The 19,821-nt window shown below is 38.1% G+C and overlaps 1 protein-coding gene across 3 annotated transcripts in view; it reads right to left on the bottom strand.

Annotated features, from left to right (window-relative positions):
* pkdcca (protein kinase domain containing, cytoplasmic a) overlaps positions 1–19,821 on the bottom strand; it is a 68,074-nt gene that overhangs the window by 30,354 nt on the left and 17,899 nt on the right. For 2 of the 3 annotated variants that reach the window (XM_069931148.1, XM_069931150.1), the window contains exons 2-5: positions 12,604–12,726; positions 10,455–10,726; positions 4,890–4,969; positions 282–389 (exon numbers count right to left, since the gene is read on the bottom strand). In XM_069931148.1, coding sequence (XP_069787249.1) covers positions 282–389; positions 4,890–4,969; positions 10,455–10,726; positions 12,604–12,726 — 583 coding nt within the window. The remainder of the gene's footprint in view (positions 1–281; positions 390–4,889; positions 4,970–10,454; positions 10,727–12,603; positions 12,727–19,821) is intronic. The other variant, XM_069931149.1, reaches the window with a different exon arrangement.

The raw sequence follows: 19,821 nt of genomic DNA on the forward strand, positions 1-19,821 counted from the left end.
AAATTACTATTTTCTGAATTAACAACAGCAGAAGCCTAAACATACATGCAAGATACCCCCACCTAACCACATACCAAGGATAAAATATGCAGCCATTATTTTATAATTATTTTTCTTTATACTCTGCCTCCATTCAGCTCAAACCACAGACTTTCATCACAGACAGTTCTTTGAACATTTGGATCAATAAGACAAAGTGGGATGAATAAAAGTCCCTCTCTGTTTAACCTAGTGCTCAAACACCGGAAGAAATGCAGTTGAAGAACGTGAGGCTGACTTACCTAAAGTTTGGCTTCTTGTGACATTCTGCAGGTATAAACCACTCTTGAACAGGTACAGAACATCTTCGAGTTGAGCCAATGTCTCTTCAGTGCCCCAGCGTAACTCCCCTGTAAAGCAATGATCTTTCTATTAAATGCTCTCTTATTCCTTTTAATTACTTCAACACTGTGGTATCTTCCTCCTTTAAGACCAATTTTCTCCTTTTTTCACCATTCTGAACTCACTATTGTGTTTCTAACTCCAGTCTTTTCACTTTCCCGGGATCTTTAAAAAATGTGAAAAACCAATTATTTTCTCCTCCTTCAAACTTTTCAAATTCAAACATAACAATCACTAACAATGAGTTTCATTATTTTCTCTTCTACTCTTCTTGTTTCAATATTACAACCATTCATTTAAAGAAAGTAAGGTGTGTTTTTAGATTCTATCTTAACAATTTCAAAATATTCCAAATGATACCTAATGCAGTGCGTTTGAAGCACCGTCACTGAATTATAAGGAAGCCAACTTTCTGCAGAAGTTCCCTGGTTAAAAGGACAGATAAAACCTTGATCTTCAGTAAAGTGCTACGGCACAGAATAATGGGAAACGATTTATGTAACCTTCCAGACTTGAGGTTGCTGATCTGGATTAGGACAATGTAGAGTTAAATAAAAGAATGAAAGACACATCTCCACAGAAGGACTGGACACTAGAACATCAGATAATTCTTTGGCTTGGCTTCGCGGACGAAGATTTATGGAGGGGGTAAAAAGTCCACGTCAGCTGCAGGCTCGTTTGTGGCTGACAAGTCCGATGCGGGACAGGCAGACACGATTGCAGCGGTTGCAAGGGAAAATTGGTTGGTTGGGGTTGGGTGTTGGGTTTTTCCTCCTTTGCCTTTTGTCAGTGAGGTGGGCTCTGCGGTCTTCTTCAAAGGAGGTTGCTGCCCGCCAAACTGTGAGGCGCCAAGATGCACGGTTTGAGGCGTTATCAGCCCACTGGCGGTGGTCAATGTGGCAGGCACCAAGAGATTTCTTTAGGCAGTCCTTGTACCTTTTCTTTGGTTGGAGAGCTCGCCATATAATACGATCTTGGGAAGGCGATGGTCCTCCATTCTGGAGACGTGACCCATCCAGCGCAGCTGGATCTTCATAAGCGTGGACTCGATGCTGTCGACCTCTGCCATCTCGAGTACTTCGACGTTAGGGGTGTAAGCGCTCCAATGGATGTTGAGGATGGAGCGGAGACAACGCTGGTGGAAGCGTTCTAGGAGCCGTAGGTGGTGCCGGTAGAGGACCCATGATTCGGAGCCGAACAGATAATTACCTCCTGTGTAATTTTTGTTTCCTAACTGCAACATTACATTTGTCCTTCTGTGGAGATCCTTGGACACCAAACATATGTGATATGGTGTAGTCTGCTGTAGGAATGAATGAGCATTATTTAAAAAATCTACATACAATAACTTACATGACTTACAATAACCACACATTAGGGTAAAAGGCAAGTCAGAAAAAGAATATACTTTTGCCAAACACTAGAACAGTTCAAATTTTTCTTCTCTGACTGAAACATCTGTAATGTGCTTTTATAATTAATAACAAATGGAATGTATTTGGCAGAACTGCATTCTCAGACTGCCAATCATTAGTTCTACAGCTGTAGTGTCGTTAACAAACAGAATGTGAAGGCAGTGCTGTGGCAATGTATCCTGCCACATTGTCTATTTATTCATGATTATGAAACTTACAGGAAGAAGTCTTGGCTACATACCATTTCTCATGTTGCAGTCTGAATACACAAACCCCTCTCACAGCCAAGGAAATGACAGGAGGCAGGGGGCCTGAGCTGGCTCAATTGTGATCTGTTGATGAATCAGCCAACCATGGTACTTGTGCAGTTGGATAAGTAATCAAAAAAGAACATTCTTCCTGCTTGCCGTATGACAGTTCATCCTGTTATCCACCTGGCTGAAGACAATGTGCTTACTTTAACAAATTTTGTCCTCTGTCAGACAGCCAAGGGCCAGTGTCTGTGCCAGAGGAATGACTGGATTAATCTTAGTATTTTTCACCCCATGGCATCAAGCAGCAGGAGATCAAGACATTACCAATGTTGCATTCAAGGCTACATGGCAAATAACAAAACATCCTTGCACCTGTTTTGCAGTAATCAAGTATTGTTTGAAAAACATTAAGGTACTGTTAAGCACTAGAATGAAACACAAAACTCTGCAAGCCCTATGATTGTAGAGCAAAAGCACAGGAATCATGGAGGAACTCAGGATTCCCTTGTCGACATCTCTGTCAATACACTGCCAAGCTGAGACCACACCTTGTATTCCATCAGGGCACCCTCCCATAGGATGGCATTAACATCAACTTCTCTGGTTTCTGTTAGTCCTTCTATCCCTATGTCTCCTTTCCTTGAACGTCTCTCTCTTTGCTTTTCCCTCTGTCTCCTTTCCCCCAGCTTTACATTCAGACTCAACACCACTTCCCCTCCATCCCCCCCCCACCCCATCAATTCTCACCTTTTCTCTCTCTCCTGCCCTCCTATCCATATCCAATTAACGCCCTTTCTGCTGGTCTGTCCTTCTCCCCCTGCCCTTTCTTTTGATTCAGACTGCTTTTTGCTCATACCTTGAAGAAGGGCCCAAGCCCAAAATGCTAGTTAAGTAGACGCTGCGAGGCCTACCGAGTTCCTCCAGCATTTCTCTGTTTTTTCTGCTAATTATTAATCTATCAATCCATTTACTGACAACTATTACAAAGCAACTGAATTTATTCAGATGGTAGATTATATACTTTATTGTTTAATTATATTGAGGCTAAAGTAAAGATTAAATGGGAATAAATGGTTAAAAAGTAGCAGTTTTAAAATTTCACTATTAAAGCAAATCAATAAATTGTGTAGTTCTCACTTGCAATATGTTAAATGGTATTTACCTGGAACCAGAGCTCAAATCATGAGTCTTGCTCCCTACAGGCAACAGTTGTATAAAATGTTGAAGTTTTTACAGTTCTGTCACTTCTTCTACAACAACTTGCCCAGTCAGGGATGTACTCTTTAGTGTCTATCCAACTAATCTAAAAATCTACTTGTTTTCAATAATAATAATTTTTAACATTTTGGTCATCCCTTGTCCAATTTACTACAGTTTATATTATTCCTATGTAATTTTGTCGAACATTCACAATCTTTTCATCTGCAAATGAAACCTTTGTTTGTTTGGAACACAATGTGACTAGTACAAAGGTGCTCTATTGGCTAATCCCTAGTTGGATACTCAGGAGGTATGGGAAGTATGAGTCTCAAATTCTCTTTTTGTCTTTCAAATAAGTGAAATACAATGGAAACAATCCTTTGTAGAATATCCCCTGTGAAGACTACCTTCCTCATACCAAACCATCTGTTATTTTGCAGGCTGTACTTTCTTCTTAATTGTTAAAATATTCTTCTTGAAAGTTTCTGCTGAAGGCAATAAAGAAAGCAATGGTTTCTGAAATGTAAGAGATGGAATTAATCAAATAAACCAACTCCGTACTGGAACGGTACCAACAATTCACAAATCGTGCATTTCTGACACAAACGATGTGCTCCTTAATGTATGTTGACTGCAAGGCCTTGAAGTCTTGAATTGCCTTCCTAGCCTTACCCTTGTCTGTATGTGGAACTTCCTCTGGTCATGCAGATCTAGTCTGTCCTCATACTTTCAGTTCCTCTGCACCCAGATTTGTTCCAACATTAGTGATCACGCTTTCAGAAACCCAAGGCTCATGCTTGCATTTCCTTCCAAATCTTTTCACTGCTATTCCCCCTTAAAAACAAACGCTTCATAAAAATTTATTTAATTCCTCCTTTGGTGGTGCTGTTTTCCTAGAGGTTCTGTGAAAGATTTGAAACATTTTATCCTATATTAATGATAATAAATAAATGGAATCTGTCGTCACCATCCTCTGTCAATCAGCCAATTAGAAGATCAAATTCGATGAAATATAACAGACACAAATAGAAACCAATCCAGACAATTTTCATAATAGTAAAGGATCTGTTTTGTGACAGAAATGAATGCAGTTAAATATTTCATGTGATTAAACATAAATTGATTAAATGTGTCTGATAAAGTTGTTATTTGGCATTTTTACACAGAAACTTTGGAATTATTCTGAAAAAAATTAGCATACTTACCTCCAGTGTGTCCCAATGTGGTAGTTTACACAGGGGTACTTTTAGGCCACTTTTAGCAGCCTTCCTGCATTGCGGAGTTTGTTGGAAGGGGAACATTGTATTCATTAGGCTTGTTTCTTACAAAGTGACTGCAGTCAATTTACACTGCAGCCACTCCGTAAAAATGTGTATGGCTACGAGTGGAAAAATTACTGGATGGAATTTTCCTGAAATTTTCTGCTGTTCAGTGGCTGTGTAAAAGTGACTTGTGAGGTTAGGATTAAAAAGGTCATGCTGATGAAAGTTAAAGTTACTTGGTAGCTTTCATTCTACACTGCTCTAAACCTATTTTAAACACCAGTCTTTCTGCTCTAAACATTTTTGAAAGTATAAGATATAAATTGAAACCTTTGGATTGATTGAAGCAAGATGCAATACATCTTTTAAAACCATACCTGTAGCATTCACGACATTGTCCAATAAAGATCGTAGACTTGATGGGGCACTGTGTGGCAAGAGATAGGTAAAGAAGAACCTGGAACAGAAGAAGACATCGAGCTGTATTAGGCATCTTTGGGAGTGCTGAGAGATTGACTATTTTCTTCCATTCGCCCTTCTGATCTCTGCTTATTTGAAGAAATCTCAGATCTACAGTTAACTAACTTGTTTTCAAGCACCTGTGAATGATGTAATGCAATGGAGTACATTTGTTAGCAATGATTCCTAAAAGAATAATAATTTGAGCCAGAAACTAAGGTTTAAACTCAATCACAGATGTGAGGGTCAAGTTATTTAAAGAAGTGCAACATTTCAAAGGTGCAAAAAGAGTGGTATGAAGCCAATCTAAAGGAAAATCAGATGGGTTCTACATGGAATGGCCATTCCATGCCTAGACACTCTCATTAAGTTACTAAGCAGCTCACTACATCTAATTCAGAAAATGGACTCCCAGAAATTTATCCCCACAAAGTAACATTATGGAGGGCACCGTAGCTAATGAAACAAGAACTGGTGTTTAAAATAGGTTCCAGCTCAATAACTTTGCCTTGGACTTAACAAGTGTATTGACATCATAACTATTGAATTCTTGCCTCCAAGTACCCCCCCCCCCCCCACCCCACCTCCCACCATTGAAGTCCCTGAAACTCATTGGAACTGAATTGCATGCTGTCAACTAGGCATGAATTTCCAGGGCAGCCAGGAGAGGTCACTTGGGTAGGATTAAAAATGGCTGCTCATTTACGTTGTCCTTTTCATTCTATATTGAAACACATTTTCAGCCTCAGCTTTTCTATTTTGCACTTCATTAAATCACAAAGTTTAGAAAATTTCTTACGACTGTGTTCCTAAAGATCAAATGCAGGAGACAGAATAAGGGTGTGAATTCTCAATGTGCCATTGCATATCAGTGACTATAATAGAACTGCTCAACTTTCACTTCCACTGGAAAAAAATAAATACAAAATAATTCAATAATTATTAAATTTAACTCCTGAAAAAGATAGTTATCAGTTGATCTAACATTGAAAATAAAACATGTGCAAGGTTCTCCTATTTTAGCGACATTCTACATGTTTCATATGGTGGGGGGGGGGGGGGGGCGTGCAATATTTGCCCATTTGAAGACTTTTCAGTAAGGCTGTATAAGGTCATGGTTTCCCATTTACATTTGTCTGCCATCCAAATTCTAGTTGAGAACAGGCAGATGAACAGGACTTTAAAACTGACCCTACTAATGTAACAGTACACAATAAGACTAGAGGGATAACAAATACAGTGACTTCCATATGTTTGGAACAAAAACACTTTTTTTTCTTTTATTTTCCCCTGTGCACCACAGTTTTCAATTGTAATCAAACAATTCACCTGTAATTAAAGTGCACATTCCAGATTTTATTCAAGGTTATTTGTATACGTTTTGGTTTGACCATGGAGAAATTACAGCACTTTTTAAGCACAGTTCCCCCATTTCAGGGCACCATAATGTTTGGGTCATTTGGCTTCACAGGTACGTATGTTTAATTGTTTCATGGGGGCGCTAGGCTTGCTTCTAAGCTTTTGATCATCTTTGGAGTCTGTAATTGCCATTTATCTACGAGGAGCAGAGTTGTGCCAGTGAAAGTCAACAAAGCCATTATAAGGTTGAAAAACAAGAATAAAACAGTAAAGAGGGATCACCCAAATATTAGGTTAACCAATATCAACTGTATGGAACATCATTGAGAAGAAAGAGTGAACTTAGTAATCGCAAAGGGATTGGTATTCCAAGGAAGACCTCCACTACTGATGACAGAAAAATTCTCATCATAATGCAAACCATGGCAAAGCTGGTATGCTTTGGATCTTGTGCAGTTCCTTTATGCTTCCACACTTTTATCTTGCCATCTCTCTGATACACAAGTTAATTTTGGGTCTCATCTGTCCACAAGACCGCTTGCAGGCTCTTTTAAATATTTCTTAGCAAACTGTAATCTGGCCATCCTTTTGTTGCTAACTTGTGGTTTGCATCTTGAAATGTAGCCTCTGTATTTCTGTTCATTAAGTCTTCTGTGGACAGTAGTTATTGACATAGCCAAACCTGCCTCCTGAAGAGTGTTTCTGATCTGTCAAACATGCATTTGGGGATTTTTCTTCATTATAATAAGAATTCTCTCATCAGCACTGGAGGTCTTCCTTGGAATGCCAGTCCCTTTTGCGATTACAGAGGCTCACCAGTACACTCATTCTTCATAATGATGTTCCAAATGTTGATTTTGATGATCAGAAAGTCTCTTACTGTTTTATTCTTGTTTTTTAGCCTCTTAATGGCTTCTTTGACTTTCATTGTCACAACTCTGGTCCTCATGTAGAAAAATGCCAACTACAGACTCCAAAGTTGATCAAAAGCTTCAAAGCAAGTCCACCCCTCTCACACCTGCACCACTGAAGCTATTTAACATACCCAATTACTCACAAACACCTGTAAAGCCAAATGTCCTAAACATTATGGTGACCTGAAATGAGGGGACTCTGTATAAAAAGTGCTGTCATTTCTACATAGTCAAACCAAAATGTATATAACTAACCTTGATTAAAATCTGGTATGTGCACTTTAATTCCATCTGAATTGTTTGATTATAAATTTAAAACTAAGGAGCACAGGAGCAAATAAGGGGGGGAAAAAGCATCTTTGTCCCAAACATTATGGAGGGTGCCGTAGCTAATGAAACAAGAACTGGTGTTTAAAATAGGTTCCAGCTCAATTACTTTGCCTTGGACTTAACAAGTGTATTGACATCATGGCAAAGATGCCAACAGAACAGCGCAAGAATCCATACTCACAATTATGAAGTACATTAGAATCATAGTCCCTCTATTTTGTCCATAGCAAACTCCTGATTAAATTGCAACATGTAATTAAATATTAGGGTGGCACGGTTAGTGCAAACCTATTACAGCACCAGTGACCTGGGTTTGAATCCAGTGCTGTCTGTAAGGAATTTGCATGTTCTCCCCATGACTGCTGGATTCTCCCATTTCCTCCCACCCTCCAAAAATGTACGGGGCTTGTAGGTTAATTGGATGTAACTGGGCGGCACTGATTTGTGGGCCAGAAGGGCCTATTATTGTGCTCCATCTCCAAATTAAAAATTAAATTACTGTATATTACTTCAGGTTTTGCCTTAGAGATAAATATTGACCAGGACACTGGACACTCTTGTTAATTATTTTTCATATTGCAAAACGTAATCTTTAATTTCTGCTGGAGAGGACGCTTAGATCCATTGTTTTTAACAGCTGTGCCACAGTACTGCAGTCGCCCAGTGTGATCAAACTTCCGTCACTGCTAAATTAATAAGATTGTCCAGAAACAAGACAAAATTGCCTCTGGCCATTCAATAAGGAGTAGCCCAGCCTCTTCAGTTAAATACCGCGCATGCCAGCATGTAGGATGACTCGTGTATTAGATGACAGCTAGAATTTCCAGGTTATGAGTGATACCCTTTGTATACGATGAACACCCCCCCCCCCCACCAAATATCTGGCACTTCCCACCTCCCAGTGGATGTTGTTAAAAGCAACTCACAATATTTTTAAACTAAATGACCCTGTAAAGGTTTTAATTTTATTTAGATATTTTAAAATAAACCTCCATTGGCTCCAGTAACAGGCCGTTTAAAGCCTATACAGAGCTGACAGCAGTTAGATTGGGCAGATAGACTCCGCAGAGGAGTGCTGAGACTTCGCTGAATACTAACAGGACATGCGCAAGTTTGTTTCAGAGCCAGAGGGGAAGATGTTGAGACTTATCTGTCAATGTTTGGATTTTATACTGTTATGAGCCCAGAGGACTCCAATAGATATTCACCAAGACAAATGGTTACTTAAACAAAAGTTGCTTTTAATTATCTTTAAGCATGAAAACAGAATCACACTTTAACTTATTAACTAACATAACTTAGCCCCCTTTTAACTCTAAGCGCACATATTATGTAATGTGTATGTAAGTTTAGAAAAGTTCTTTGATTCACAATTCAATTTCACCTCATTCCTCCAAGTTCACTGGTTGCAGGGAATTCTTATACTGTGCACAGAATTTAACATTTATGAAGTTCATCAGGCTTTGTTGCTTGAAAGGTAAATGATTACTGCTCAGGAAGGTTTTTCAGTTTTCAGAGAGAAATTTGTTGCTCCTGGACACAAACTGATCTCTTTTAATCAGCCACATCAGTGTCTTGCTGAAGAAACTTGCCCCATCAGGGTTTTCCAGATGATAACCTCTTTCTTTCAGATCACCACAGAGTTCCTTCTTGTTTCTCTTATTTCAAGTGAAACATTAGGCAGCCAGTCCTCTCCTCTTGCATGAACCACAAGGGCTTTGACCAGGCTGAACTAAGCACTCACAACCCTTCTTCAAAATGGGGATTTTCCACAAGCTTTCCAGCTTGTCCTGTTCCAGTCCCAGCTGCTACTGGGACTGGAACATATCTCTCTCTCTCTCTCTCTCTCTCTCACAGAAAAATCTTTTCCACTCTCTTTGCTTGCAAAAACCACCTGACCCTCTTAGAACAGCAAGCTACACGCCCAGACAGTGTGCAGCTCCGAACTATTCCTCCGATCTCTTTCATCTGTTGCTTTTCAAAGCAATAATCCATTAGTGAAGTCTCTTGGACACTCCCCAAAGTTTTTGCAAAGGCCCCCAGAAGCTGCCAGTATTTTAAATGAGATCTGTTTTGATGTGGTTGTATGCGACCTACACTAAAAAACCTGCTCCAATTTATCTCCCAAAAAACGTACCTATATACAATACAAACATAACATAAATCTCAGCATGCAAGATGGCACCTGATTTTGAGATGAGAATTTTACATTTTGGGATCATCCTATATGCTGGCATATAGTGGTGTTGAAGGGATCTTTTCTCATTCAAGCTGCTCAGAAACATCAAATAGTGGCACATGGACTTTCATTAATATTACAAATAAATGTAAAAGTAGACGGCAGATTCATTTTCAGCTTTGTGCACATCTGTCTATCATCGCTAAAGTATAAAATGTTCATTTTTGTGCTCTACACATCACATAGGTGTTCAGCCTTTAACATCTTTCAAAATTCCCCAGAATAATCTTCCAGAATCTTACCACCTGCTTTTGGTATACAATTGCACATACTCCTCTCAACAATGTTCTACATGAATGTCCTACACAGAGTGAATCATTCTGAAAGGTTTAAGCAGAACCTATCAGTGTATGTGTTTGATTTTTTTTTTGTCAAGATTGTGATAAACCTGTGTTGCAAACTTCTCACTATTCATTGCTTTACTTTTCTTGTCATAATAAACAAAGTATTTTATGTTTGGACATATTATCCCTTCTGAAAACCTGAAAATGTTGTCAATTTTACATGTCCTTTGCAAAGTGGAATGCAGTTTTGAAACAATTTTGCCTAATGATGAAACTGACAAATATTCACTTTCTGACAATGGTGGCTGCTGCAATCTGAGCTCTTCTGGCATGTTCAGCAGTGAAAAAAGTGATTACCTATAGGCATTGTAGAGATTCCGCTTCTCATTCATTTTCAGACATAACCCTTCCAATGAACAGGTTAAGGTGAAATTTCGGGCAGGGAACTCCATAAAACAATCGCTGTTGCTTGAACATGGTGTTTCATTGATGCTGGCATCATCCAAGTCTGTCACTTTTAGTTCACCATCAACAACAACAAATTGGCGAGGACGGAAGTCGAGCAATGTTACTGAGCCCAGAGGGGAATGGGCCAAATAGTGCAGTAAGCGTATCAAGCTTAAACATATCTGCCATGAAAATAGCACAAGGTACACATCACACACTTGTCTTCAGCTTCAAAGAAAAACTCCAAAATGACAAAGCTCAATAAAAAGTTCACAAAACAATTAATTCCCCTGAAACTGCTCATACATTATGAATATCCAAGCTATGTAATTACACCGTCGGCCCCATCGCATAGATGTAGTGATGCCTTCAGGCACCTACACACAGTTTTAAATTTTCATCATCTGGCATGCCTCTGATGCCACTGCCAAGCAAAAGTGAAAAGCAGAAAGAAACAAGGGCCAAGTAATTAATCTCACTCTCAAAAGGCACATTAAACTATGGATGGACTTGGGGGCCCTGAAGCAATATTCTGTTGGGCACCCTTCCTCTTTGGGTAACTTCAAGAGATAGTGGGTCCCCAATAGAAGGCTTTCCAGAACAGATGGAAAAGAAATGCAAGAAAATGATCCAATGGGGTGGGAATAGGAACTCAAGAGTTGAAATGGGATAGGGGTGGAAAAGGTGAGGGAGAGTGTAGCAAAGGCAGAGACAATATGTTTGACATTGAAACAGGGCTCCAACAAAGACATGCAGCAAGTTGGGGGTACATTTTATGTGAAAAGAGTGTTATAGAGTGGAGAAAGTAGGCTACAATGTCATGAAATAGATCTTCTGATCGATTTGACTGATCTTCTACCAGATGCACAGAGAAGGCCTCAAGCCTTGTGAAATCCTTTTCCTGCATGTCCTCAGGGCATCTATACATAATGGAATTTCATGGGGGTGGCATCAAAATGGGAATTATGTGCCATTTGACACCATTGTGCTAACCTAGGCAAGCTTGTCCATAAACATATATGCATAGGGGACTTGCAAACAAACTGATGTCCAATGAGAATTGAGCAGCAAGCACCAGGTCAAGTTCTTGACTAAATATTAAATTCCTTCATGTAGCACAAAGAAATGTTGAACCACTCACAGAATTTGTTGTCCACATCTGAACTTTAAATACTATTGCCCTTATAATTGGAAGAAGGACTCTTCACCGATTTACTGAATACAAAGATGATTTTTCTATTTCAGTCTTACAGAGAGCCAAATAATGCTGGTCTCACAGGAAAGAGGCTTTCTGGACCAAGCAGGTGACGAAAAACCTCATTCACTAGTTGGTGTTTCCTGCATCAGTCTCTCTTCCATATGGAGACGATCACTGACACTTCCAATAGTTGCTGGATGGGTGTGAGCAATTGATTGGGAGTCCAGGAGACTTGTGTGGAATAAAAAAATATTTTTTTTTGTACAAAAAGAAAAGCGAATTAAATTTATCTTAGTTTTTCCTGTTGTCCAAAAATTAGTTAGAAAATGAAACTGTGAGATATAGTGATGTAAATAAAAGCACAGACAGAGTCAGTAATGATAATTAAATGGAATGTGTAACATTATATTATGTCTCTTCCTAAACTGAGTGAGTGTCAGAGCCTGGTCCGTTCTGTGAATGCTTTTCCATAACATTTGGGATTCTGGGATTTTTTTTTAAACACTGAATCAAAATACAAAAAAAAAATTACATTCATGGCAAGATGCCCTAAGAAAGATCAGGAAGCCCATTACTTTTTTATTTTAAATAATGTATATTTCAAATTTAATGCTAAGAGATTTAAAAAGAGAGAGAAGAGAAAACATCTCACTATACTTTGGCCAGCAGTCTCCTAAAAAAATTAAACGTTTTACAATCATGCTTGTTTACCAAGCACAGTTTAAAATTCTACAGGAAAAAAGTATCTGGAAAACAACATTATTTTGCAGTTGAGGTGTTTTCTCTCCTTGTCTTTTTTTTATCCCTCCCTCTCCCATAACTTCCTTTACACTCAAAACTCTAAAGATGATCATTACTTACTCGAAATCTCTCCTCCCAGGAGGTCTGTAAAAGCTGAATCATCTCCAAAGGGGATCCAAGCTCTGTAATAGTGGTCAGTGTATCAGGAATGTGATTACTGTCCTGGTAGCAAAATCCATAGAGCTGTAAAAGGGAAATAAAAACACAAAAAAAGCAATACTGTAAATAGTTCAATCAAAATTGTTTTAATGGAATGCCAGAGACAATTACTGGCGATATTCCTGTGATATAGAATTGCTGAATGAGCAAAAGAACATATTTGCTTTATATTTTCATAAAATTTACACCAAACGAGTCCATTACCACCTTATTTTTTTCCTCCCTCAACAGCATAATCCCCAATTTCTTTCTTCTGCATGTTTATATAAATTTCCCACAAATTCATAAACGCTAATTACCATTCTCAATATTGTGGTACTGAGTCCACAGACTCACAATTCCAAAATAAGATGCCTCCAGAAGTCTCTATTGCACATTCCCCTGTTTTGGACACTGAAAAATATTTTCACACCAACCAGAACATTGGCCAGAAGGTTTATTGTCAGAGTACATACATGACATCACATACAACCCTGAGATTCTTTTTTCCTGCGGTCATTACAGAACCACTAATTGGTAGTGCAAAAAATAAACTCCACACAAAATGAACATGTGTACAATCAAAATATCTGTAAACAGATAACAAATGAAAAGAAACTGTATGTACAACAAAGGGAGAACAAAGAAAATCGATAAAGTGCATGAGCAAGAGCCCTTAAATGATTGAGTTTGTGGCTGAAGAGGTGGAGGGGTAGCAGCTATTCCTGAACCAGGTGGAGCAAGTCTTGTGGCACCAATACCTCTTTCCTGATGGCAGCAACGAGAACAAAGCCGATGACTTTCTGGCAGCTGAAGCCAAGAATATGTCAAAATGTTTGCAGCAGGAAGGGCAAACTTTTTCAGCACTCTGGCCCTTCTAGTCTGTGCCAAACTATTATTTTTGCTTAGTCCCACAGACCATGCACCCGTCCAAATTTTTCTTAAATGTTAAAATTGAGCCTGCATTCACTTCAGCCAGCAGCTTGTCCCACACTCCCACTATTCTGTGTGAAAAAGTTCCCCCTAAACTTTTCCCCTTTAAAACTTCATCCATGCTCACTCATTTGTATCTCACTTAACCTCAGTGGAAAAAGCCTGCTTGCATTTACTCTTTCTATACCCCTCATCATTTTGATTACTTCAGTCAAATTCCCCTCATTCTTCTATGTTTCATGGAATAAAATCCTAACCTATTTAACCTTTCTCTGTAACTCAGTTGCTCAAGTCCTGGCAATATTCTAGTAAATCTTCTCTGCACTCTTATTTATATCATATTTATATATTTCCTGTCATCAGGGGACCAGAACTGCACACAATACTCCAAATTTTGCCTCACCAATGTCTTATACAACTTTACCATAACATCTTAATTCCTATACTCAATATTTTGATTTATGATGGCCAATATGCCAAAAGCTCGCTTTACAACCCTATCTACTTGTTCCCAGATCCCTCTGTTCTACCACATTCCTCAGTGCCCTACCATTCACCATGTACATCCTACCTTGGTTTGTCCTTCCAAAATGCAACACCTCACACTTGTCTGCATTAAATTCCAGCTGCCATATTTCAGCCCACTTTCCCAACTGGTCCAGATCCTTCTGCAAGCTTTGAAAATCTCCCTCACTGTCCACAACACCTCCACACGCAGTGTCCTCTCAAACTTGCTGATCCAATTTACCACAATATCATCCAGATCATTCATATAGATGACAAACAATGATGGTCCCAGCACTGATCCCTGAGGCACACCACAAGCCTCCAGTCTGAGAATCAATCATCCACTACCACTGTCTGGCTTCTCCCATATAGCCAATGTCAAATCCAGTTCACTATGAATACTGAATGTCTAATCTTCCACCTGGAACTTTGTCAAAGCCCTTACCAAATTCCATGTAAACAACATCTAGAGACTTTCCTTCGTCAACATTCCTAGTCACCTCTTTGAAAAAATGATATCATACCTACTTAAACACAAAGCCATGTTGACTATTCGTAATCAGTCCTTGGCTGTCCAAATACTTGTATATCTGATCTCTTATGACACTTTACAATAATTTACCTACTACAAATGTCAGGCCTATAATTTCCTGGGTTACTATTCGTGCCTTTCTTAAACAATGGAACAACATGAACTATATCCGGCACCTCATCTGCAGCCAATAACTTTTTAAATATTTCTACCAGGGCCCCTGAAACTTCTACACAAGCCTCCCTCAAGGTTAGAGGGAATATCTTGTCTAGCCCTGTGGATTTATCCACCCTTATTTGCTTTATGATGGCAAGTACCATCTCCTCTTTAATATGCATAGGTTCCATGTCCTCTCTGCCTGCTTTCTTTACTTACCTAGACTTTGTGCCAGTTTTCTGAGTAAATACTGAATTTAAAAATCCACTTATGATCTTTCCCATCTCTTCCGGCTCAATACAAAGCCAACCACTCTGATCTTCATGGAGACCAATGTTGTCCCTGACTATCCTTTCACTCTCAATATACCCATAGAAACCTTTAGGATTTTCCATCACATTGTCTACCAAAGCAACCACATGTCATCTTTTATCCCTCTTGATTTCCTTCTTATGTTATTTCCTCACATTTTGTATACTCCATGAGTGCTTCATTTGCTCCTTATTGCCTATACCTGCAATACATCTTCCGAATCAGATATCCAATATCGCTTGAACACCAAGGTTCCCTATGCCTATTAACTTTGACTTTAATCCTGATAAGAACGTACAAACCCTGTACTCACAAAATTTTCCTTTGAAGGCCTTCCACTAACTGAATAGATCTTTGCCAGAAAACAACTTCTCCCAATCCATGCTTTCTAGTTCCTTTTCATTTCTTCAAAATTGGTCTTTCTCCAACTTAAAATCTCAACCTGAGGACCAGACCTATCCTTATCCACTATTAACTTGAAACTAATGGTATTTTGATCACTGGACCCAAAATGTTCCCCTGCACATTCCCAAATAGAAGATCCAATATTACACTCTCAAGTTGGTACCTCTATATATTGATTTAGAAAACTTTACTGAACACATTTTACAAACACCAAACCATTCAGCCCTTTTCCAGTCAATATATGGAAATTTAAAATCTCCTACTATCACAACATTATGTTCCCTTCAGCTGTCTGCTATTTCTCTGCAGATTTGCTCCTCTAATTCTTGCTGACTATAGAGTGGTCTATAATACAACCCTAGGGATGTGGTCATACCTTTCCCATTCCTCAGCTCCACCCATATAGACTCAGCAGACAAACCCTCTAGTGTGTCCTGTCTAAGCACAGATGTTATATTTTTCCTGACGAGCTATGCCACTCCTCCCCCTTTCTTCCCTCCCACTCTATAGATACTGAAACAACAGAAGCCCAGAACATTGAGTTGCTAGTCCTGCCCCTCCCGCAACCAAGTTTCACTAATGGCCACAACGACATAGTTCCACATGTCAATCCACAGTCTAAGTTTGTCTGCCTTTCCTACAATACTCCTTGCAATGAAATACTGTAGCCACATCTGAGAACATTTCCACTACATACAACCCTTTGATTTCTGACTTTATTTGCCTTCTTCACACCACCTTTTTCTTCCACCACTCCACTATCTGCTCAGGCACTCTGGTTCCCATCCCCCTGCCAATATAGTTTAAACGGCCCTGGAGCACCACTACCAAGCCTTACTGCAAAGATATTAGTACCCCCACCAGTTCAGATGTCACCATCATACCCACTATCTACGAAATAGCAAAAAAGTTTAAAAAAAAAACCTGTCCTTACCCTGCCATATCTCATGCACTTTCTCCTCAGCCTCTGCTCACCGAAGCTTCGTGAACCAAATCCTCAAATTCCCACTCCTACAATGAGCTACTTGCAGAATGGCCGCTCTGCTTTCCTTTGATTTGCTCCTGCTCTTGTGTAGCTTTCTCACTCTACAACTTGATTGTTTCGCCACTAGTACGCCAAGACCCACGAAAAGCTCCTTGTTTTAAACACTTATCCCCAACCTGGGTGTAGCTTCCTCGATCTGCAACTTGATTAGTCTGCTGCTAAGACAATCTACCATAAACACAACTTGATCAAAAAGAACTCAGTTTTATTAGGGTCTCCAATGTTAATTATTCTTTCATTATGCAGAAAAAATATAGCAAGATGTCCAAAAGCAATCAATAGTTTTTGATTGTTTGGCTGGCCTAAAGAGCAAAGCAATGAGAATGTGATTTACTCATCTGCCTCCCTGAAACAATTTGCATGAACTGCTATTTGATCTAGCTTTAGAACCTCTGGCCATACCCCTTAGAGATGCTCATGAGGTTCAAGGGATGGTCAGAAATAGAGTAATTCATAAGATTTCTTTGTCTGTAGATGATGTATTAGTTTATATTTCAGATCCTGAAAGATTTATCCCAACTACTTTACGTGTTTTCTCAATTCAGCTGGATATAAATTAAGTCTTCTGTTATGAGCCCAAAGGACCCCAAAACCCAGCAGCAATAGACATTCACCAAGATAAGTAGTTACTTAAACAAAAGTTGTTTTTAATTATCTTTAAACATGAAAACAGAATCACACTTTAACTTAGCTCTATTAACTCATCTGTTGTTTTTAGGTAAACCAGAACCCAGGAGTGACCTTTGAGTGAGCACTTTGCAGAAAGGTCAGACGTCTTGTAAAAACATTCAACAGAGATGACCTGTCTCCAGTCCATTCATTTCATGACATCATTTCAATTAGCACCTGCTTGTGAAATGTGCATAGCATTCTCCATAGTTTTTGTAAAGTCACTGAATATGAATTCTTCAGTATTTCAAATAAGATCTGTTTTAAAATGTGTGTATGTATGTAACCTACTTTAATTTTACCATGTTATTTCCCAAATACATTTCAAAACATTCTATCACACTTCATCAAAGTAAACTTTTTTCCGATCAACATACAGGTCCCTATCTACACTCAAATTCCATTAAAGATTGTCAGAGATCATTTCACATACTTACGAGTTAAAATTAGTAAATGATTTAAAGATTTATGTAAACTCAATTTTTTTTACCTCTATTCAAGTATGTGAGATTTTCTTTTCTCAATGGTCTCCTCTATCATTATCTTTAATAGGTCGTATTAATGCAGTTAAAATTATAATATTACCTAAGTTTTTATATCTATTTCAAGCGATTCCAGTTTCATCACAAAGTCTTTTTTTATATATAATATTTACTCAAAAGTTTCTTCCTTTATTTGGAAGAACAAAATCTCTGGAATTAGTAAATTTTGTTTACAAAAATTGAAAAAAGATGGAGGTATGGCCCTGCCTAATTTTAGATTTTATTAATGGGCTGTTAATATTCATTTAAAAAGGCCAAAAAAATTAGATATACTGACAAATTGGATCATCCATTATGGATAGATTTAGAATTGAAATCTATACAGCAGTATTCAGTGGCCTCTTTATTGGGTACCTCCCTTCCATTTAGTTTTTCCAAGATCAATTATAATGCTCAAACATATATTGCAAATCTGGTTCCAATTTAGAAATTATTTTAAATTTAAAAATCTTTGTTATATCTAGTCCTATCTCTCATAATTACTTTTTTCAATCATCAATAATTGATAATCTTTCTCTATATGGAAAATCAAAGGTATTATTTCTTTTGAAAATTTATTTATTTAAGGATGTTTGATGTTTTTGAACAGCTGGCAAGTAAATATGACTTTCTACATATTCATTTTTTTTAGCTATTTACAGATTAGAAATTTCTTATATACCATATTAGCGTACTTTCCATTTGTATATTCACCAGATCTAGTTGATAATACTTTTTCAATTGAATCCTTCTCAGAAAAAATTGGAATTATATATGATAGATTATTGAAATTATGTCCAGTATTTCATGACAAGATTAAAAAGGCTTGGGAATTGGAAACTTGCAGGACCCTTATTGGAGTTTCTATGGGACAAAATTTTTAAACTGATGAATACATCTTCAATATATGTCCGACATTCATTAATCCAATTCAAAGTGGTGCATTGTGTTCACATGTTTTGTGTTCACATGTCCAAAGATAAGATAGTTTGTATATTTTCTAATATTAACCCTACTTGTGACAGATGAAATCTGATATTGCTACATTGATACATATGTTTTGGTCTTGTCCATCCTTAGAAATCTATTGGAAGGGAATTTTTTATATCTTTTCAACTGTATTTCAGAAGAGCTACAACCTAATCCAATAACTGCTCCTTTTAGGATTATTGAACTAGACATAGGGAGTTTTTCTGTACATGTGCAATAGATTGTGGTCTTCTCTACATTGTTGGCTAGAAGAACCATATTATTCAAATGGAAAGACTTTAGACCTCCAACAATGCTTTAATGGTTCTCTCCTATTATGTCCTGTTTAAGTTTAGAAAATAATTAGATATCATGTATTTGATTCATCGGTGAAATTTGAAGATACATGGCAACCTTTTATATCTTATTTTCATTTCATGAAAATATTTTTTAATGTGATAAGTAAAAGTCTTACTTTTGTTTTTCGATTCACGGTATGAATCAAAAGCTACAAAATGTATGTAACCCGCAGGATAAATGCTCAGATTTGTTTTTGGTTAGTTTTCTTTTTTTTAATATTAGAGTAGGTTAGGTGGGGTCAGGCAGCATCCATGGGGAAAATGGTCAGTCACTGTTTGATTCAGAACCCTTTATTGAGACTAAAGTCAAATGGGGAGATACCAGCTACTGTATATTAAGAGGTGGAAGAATGTGGGAGGGGCTAATCCCTTATCACCTTTTAGACCAACTTCTATCACCACTTGATATATTTTATATGTCCTCTTCCTACTTATCTTGAGGTAAAGGTCCTGTCCCAAAACTTTCACTGACCATTTCTAGCCTGACTCACTGAGCTCCTCCAGAAACTCATTGTTTACTCAAGATTCCAACATTTCTCAACAAAATCAGAATTCATTGTCATGAACAAGTCAAGAAATTCAGGGTTTTGTGGCAGCGTCACAGTGCAAACATTCATATTATAACCATCTTACAACATAATTATTAAAAAAAATCATTTGTGAAGGGAGGCTCCAGGACCTCGGAGATGTTGGCCCGAGTTAGTTTTTACAGAGGTGTATGCAGCAGGGTGT

Source organism: Narcine bancroftii, chromosome 4 (assembly GCF_036971445.1).
Source record: "Narcine bancroftii isolate sNarBan1 chromosome 4, sNarBan1.hap1, whole genome shotgun sequence".
Taxonomy (NCBI): domain Eukaryota; kingdom Metazoa; phylum Chordata; class Chondrichthyes; order Torpediniformes; family Narcinidae; genus Narcine; species Narcine bancroftii.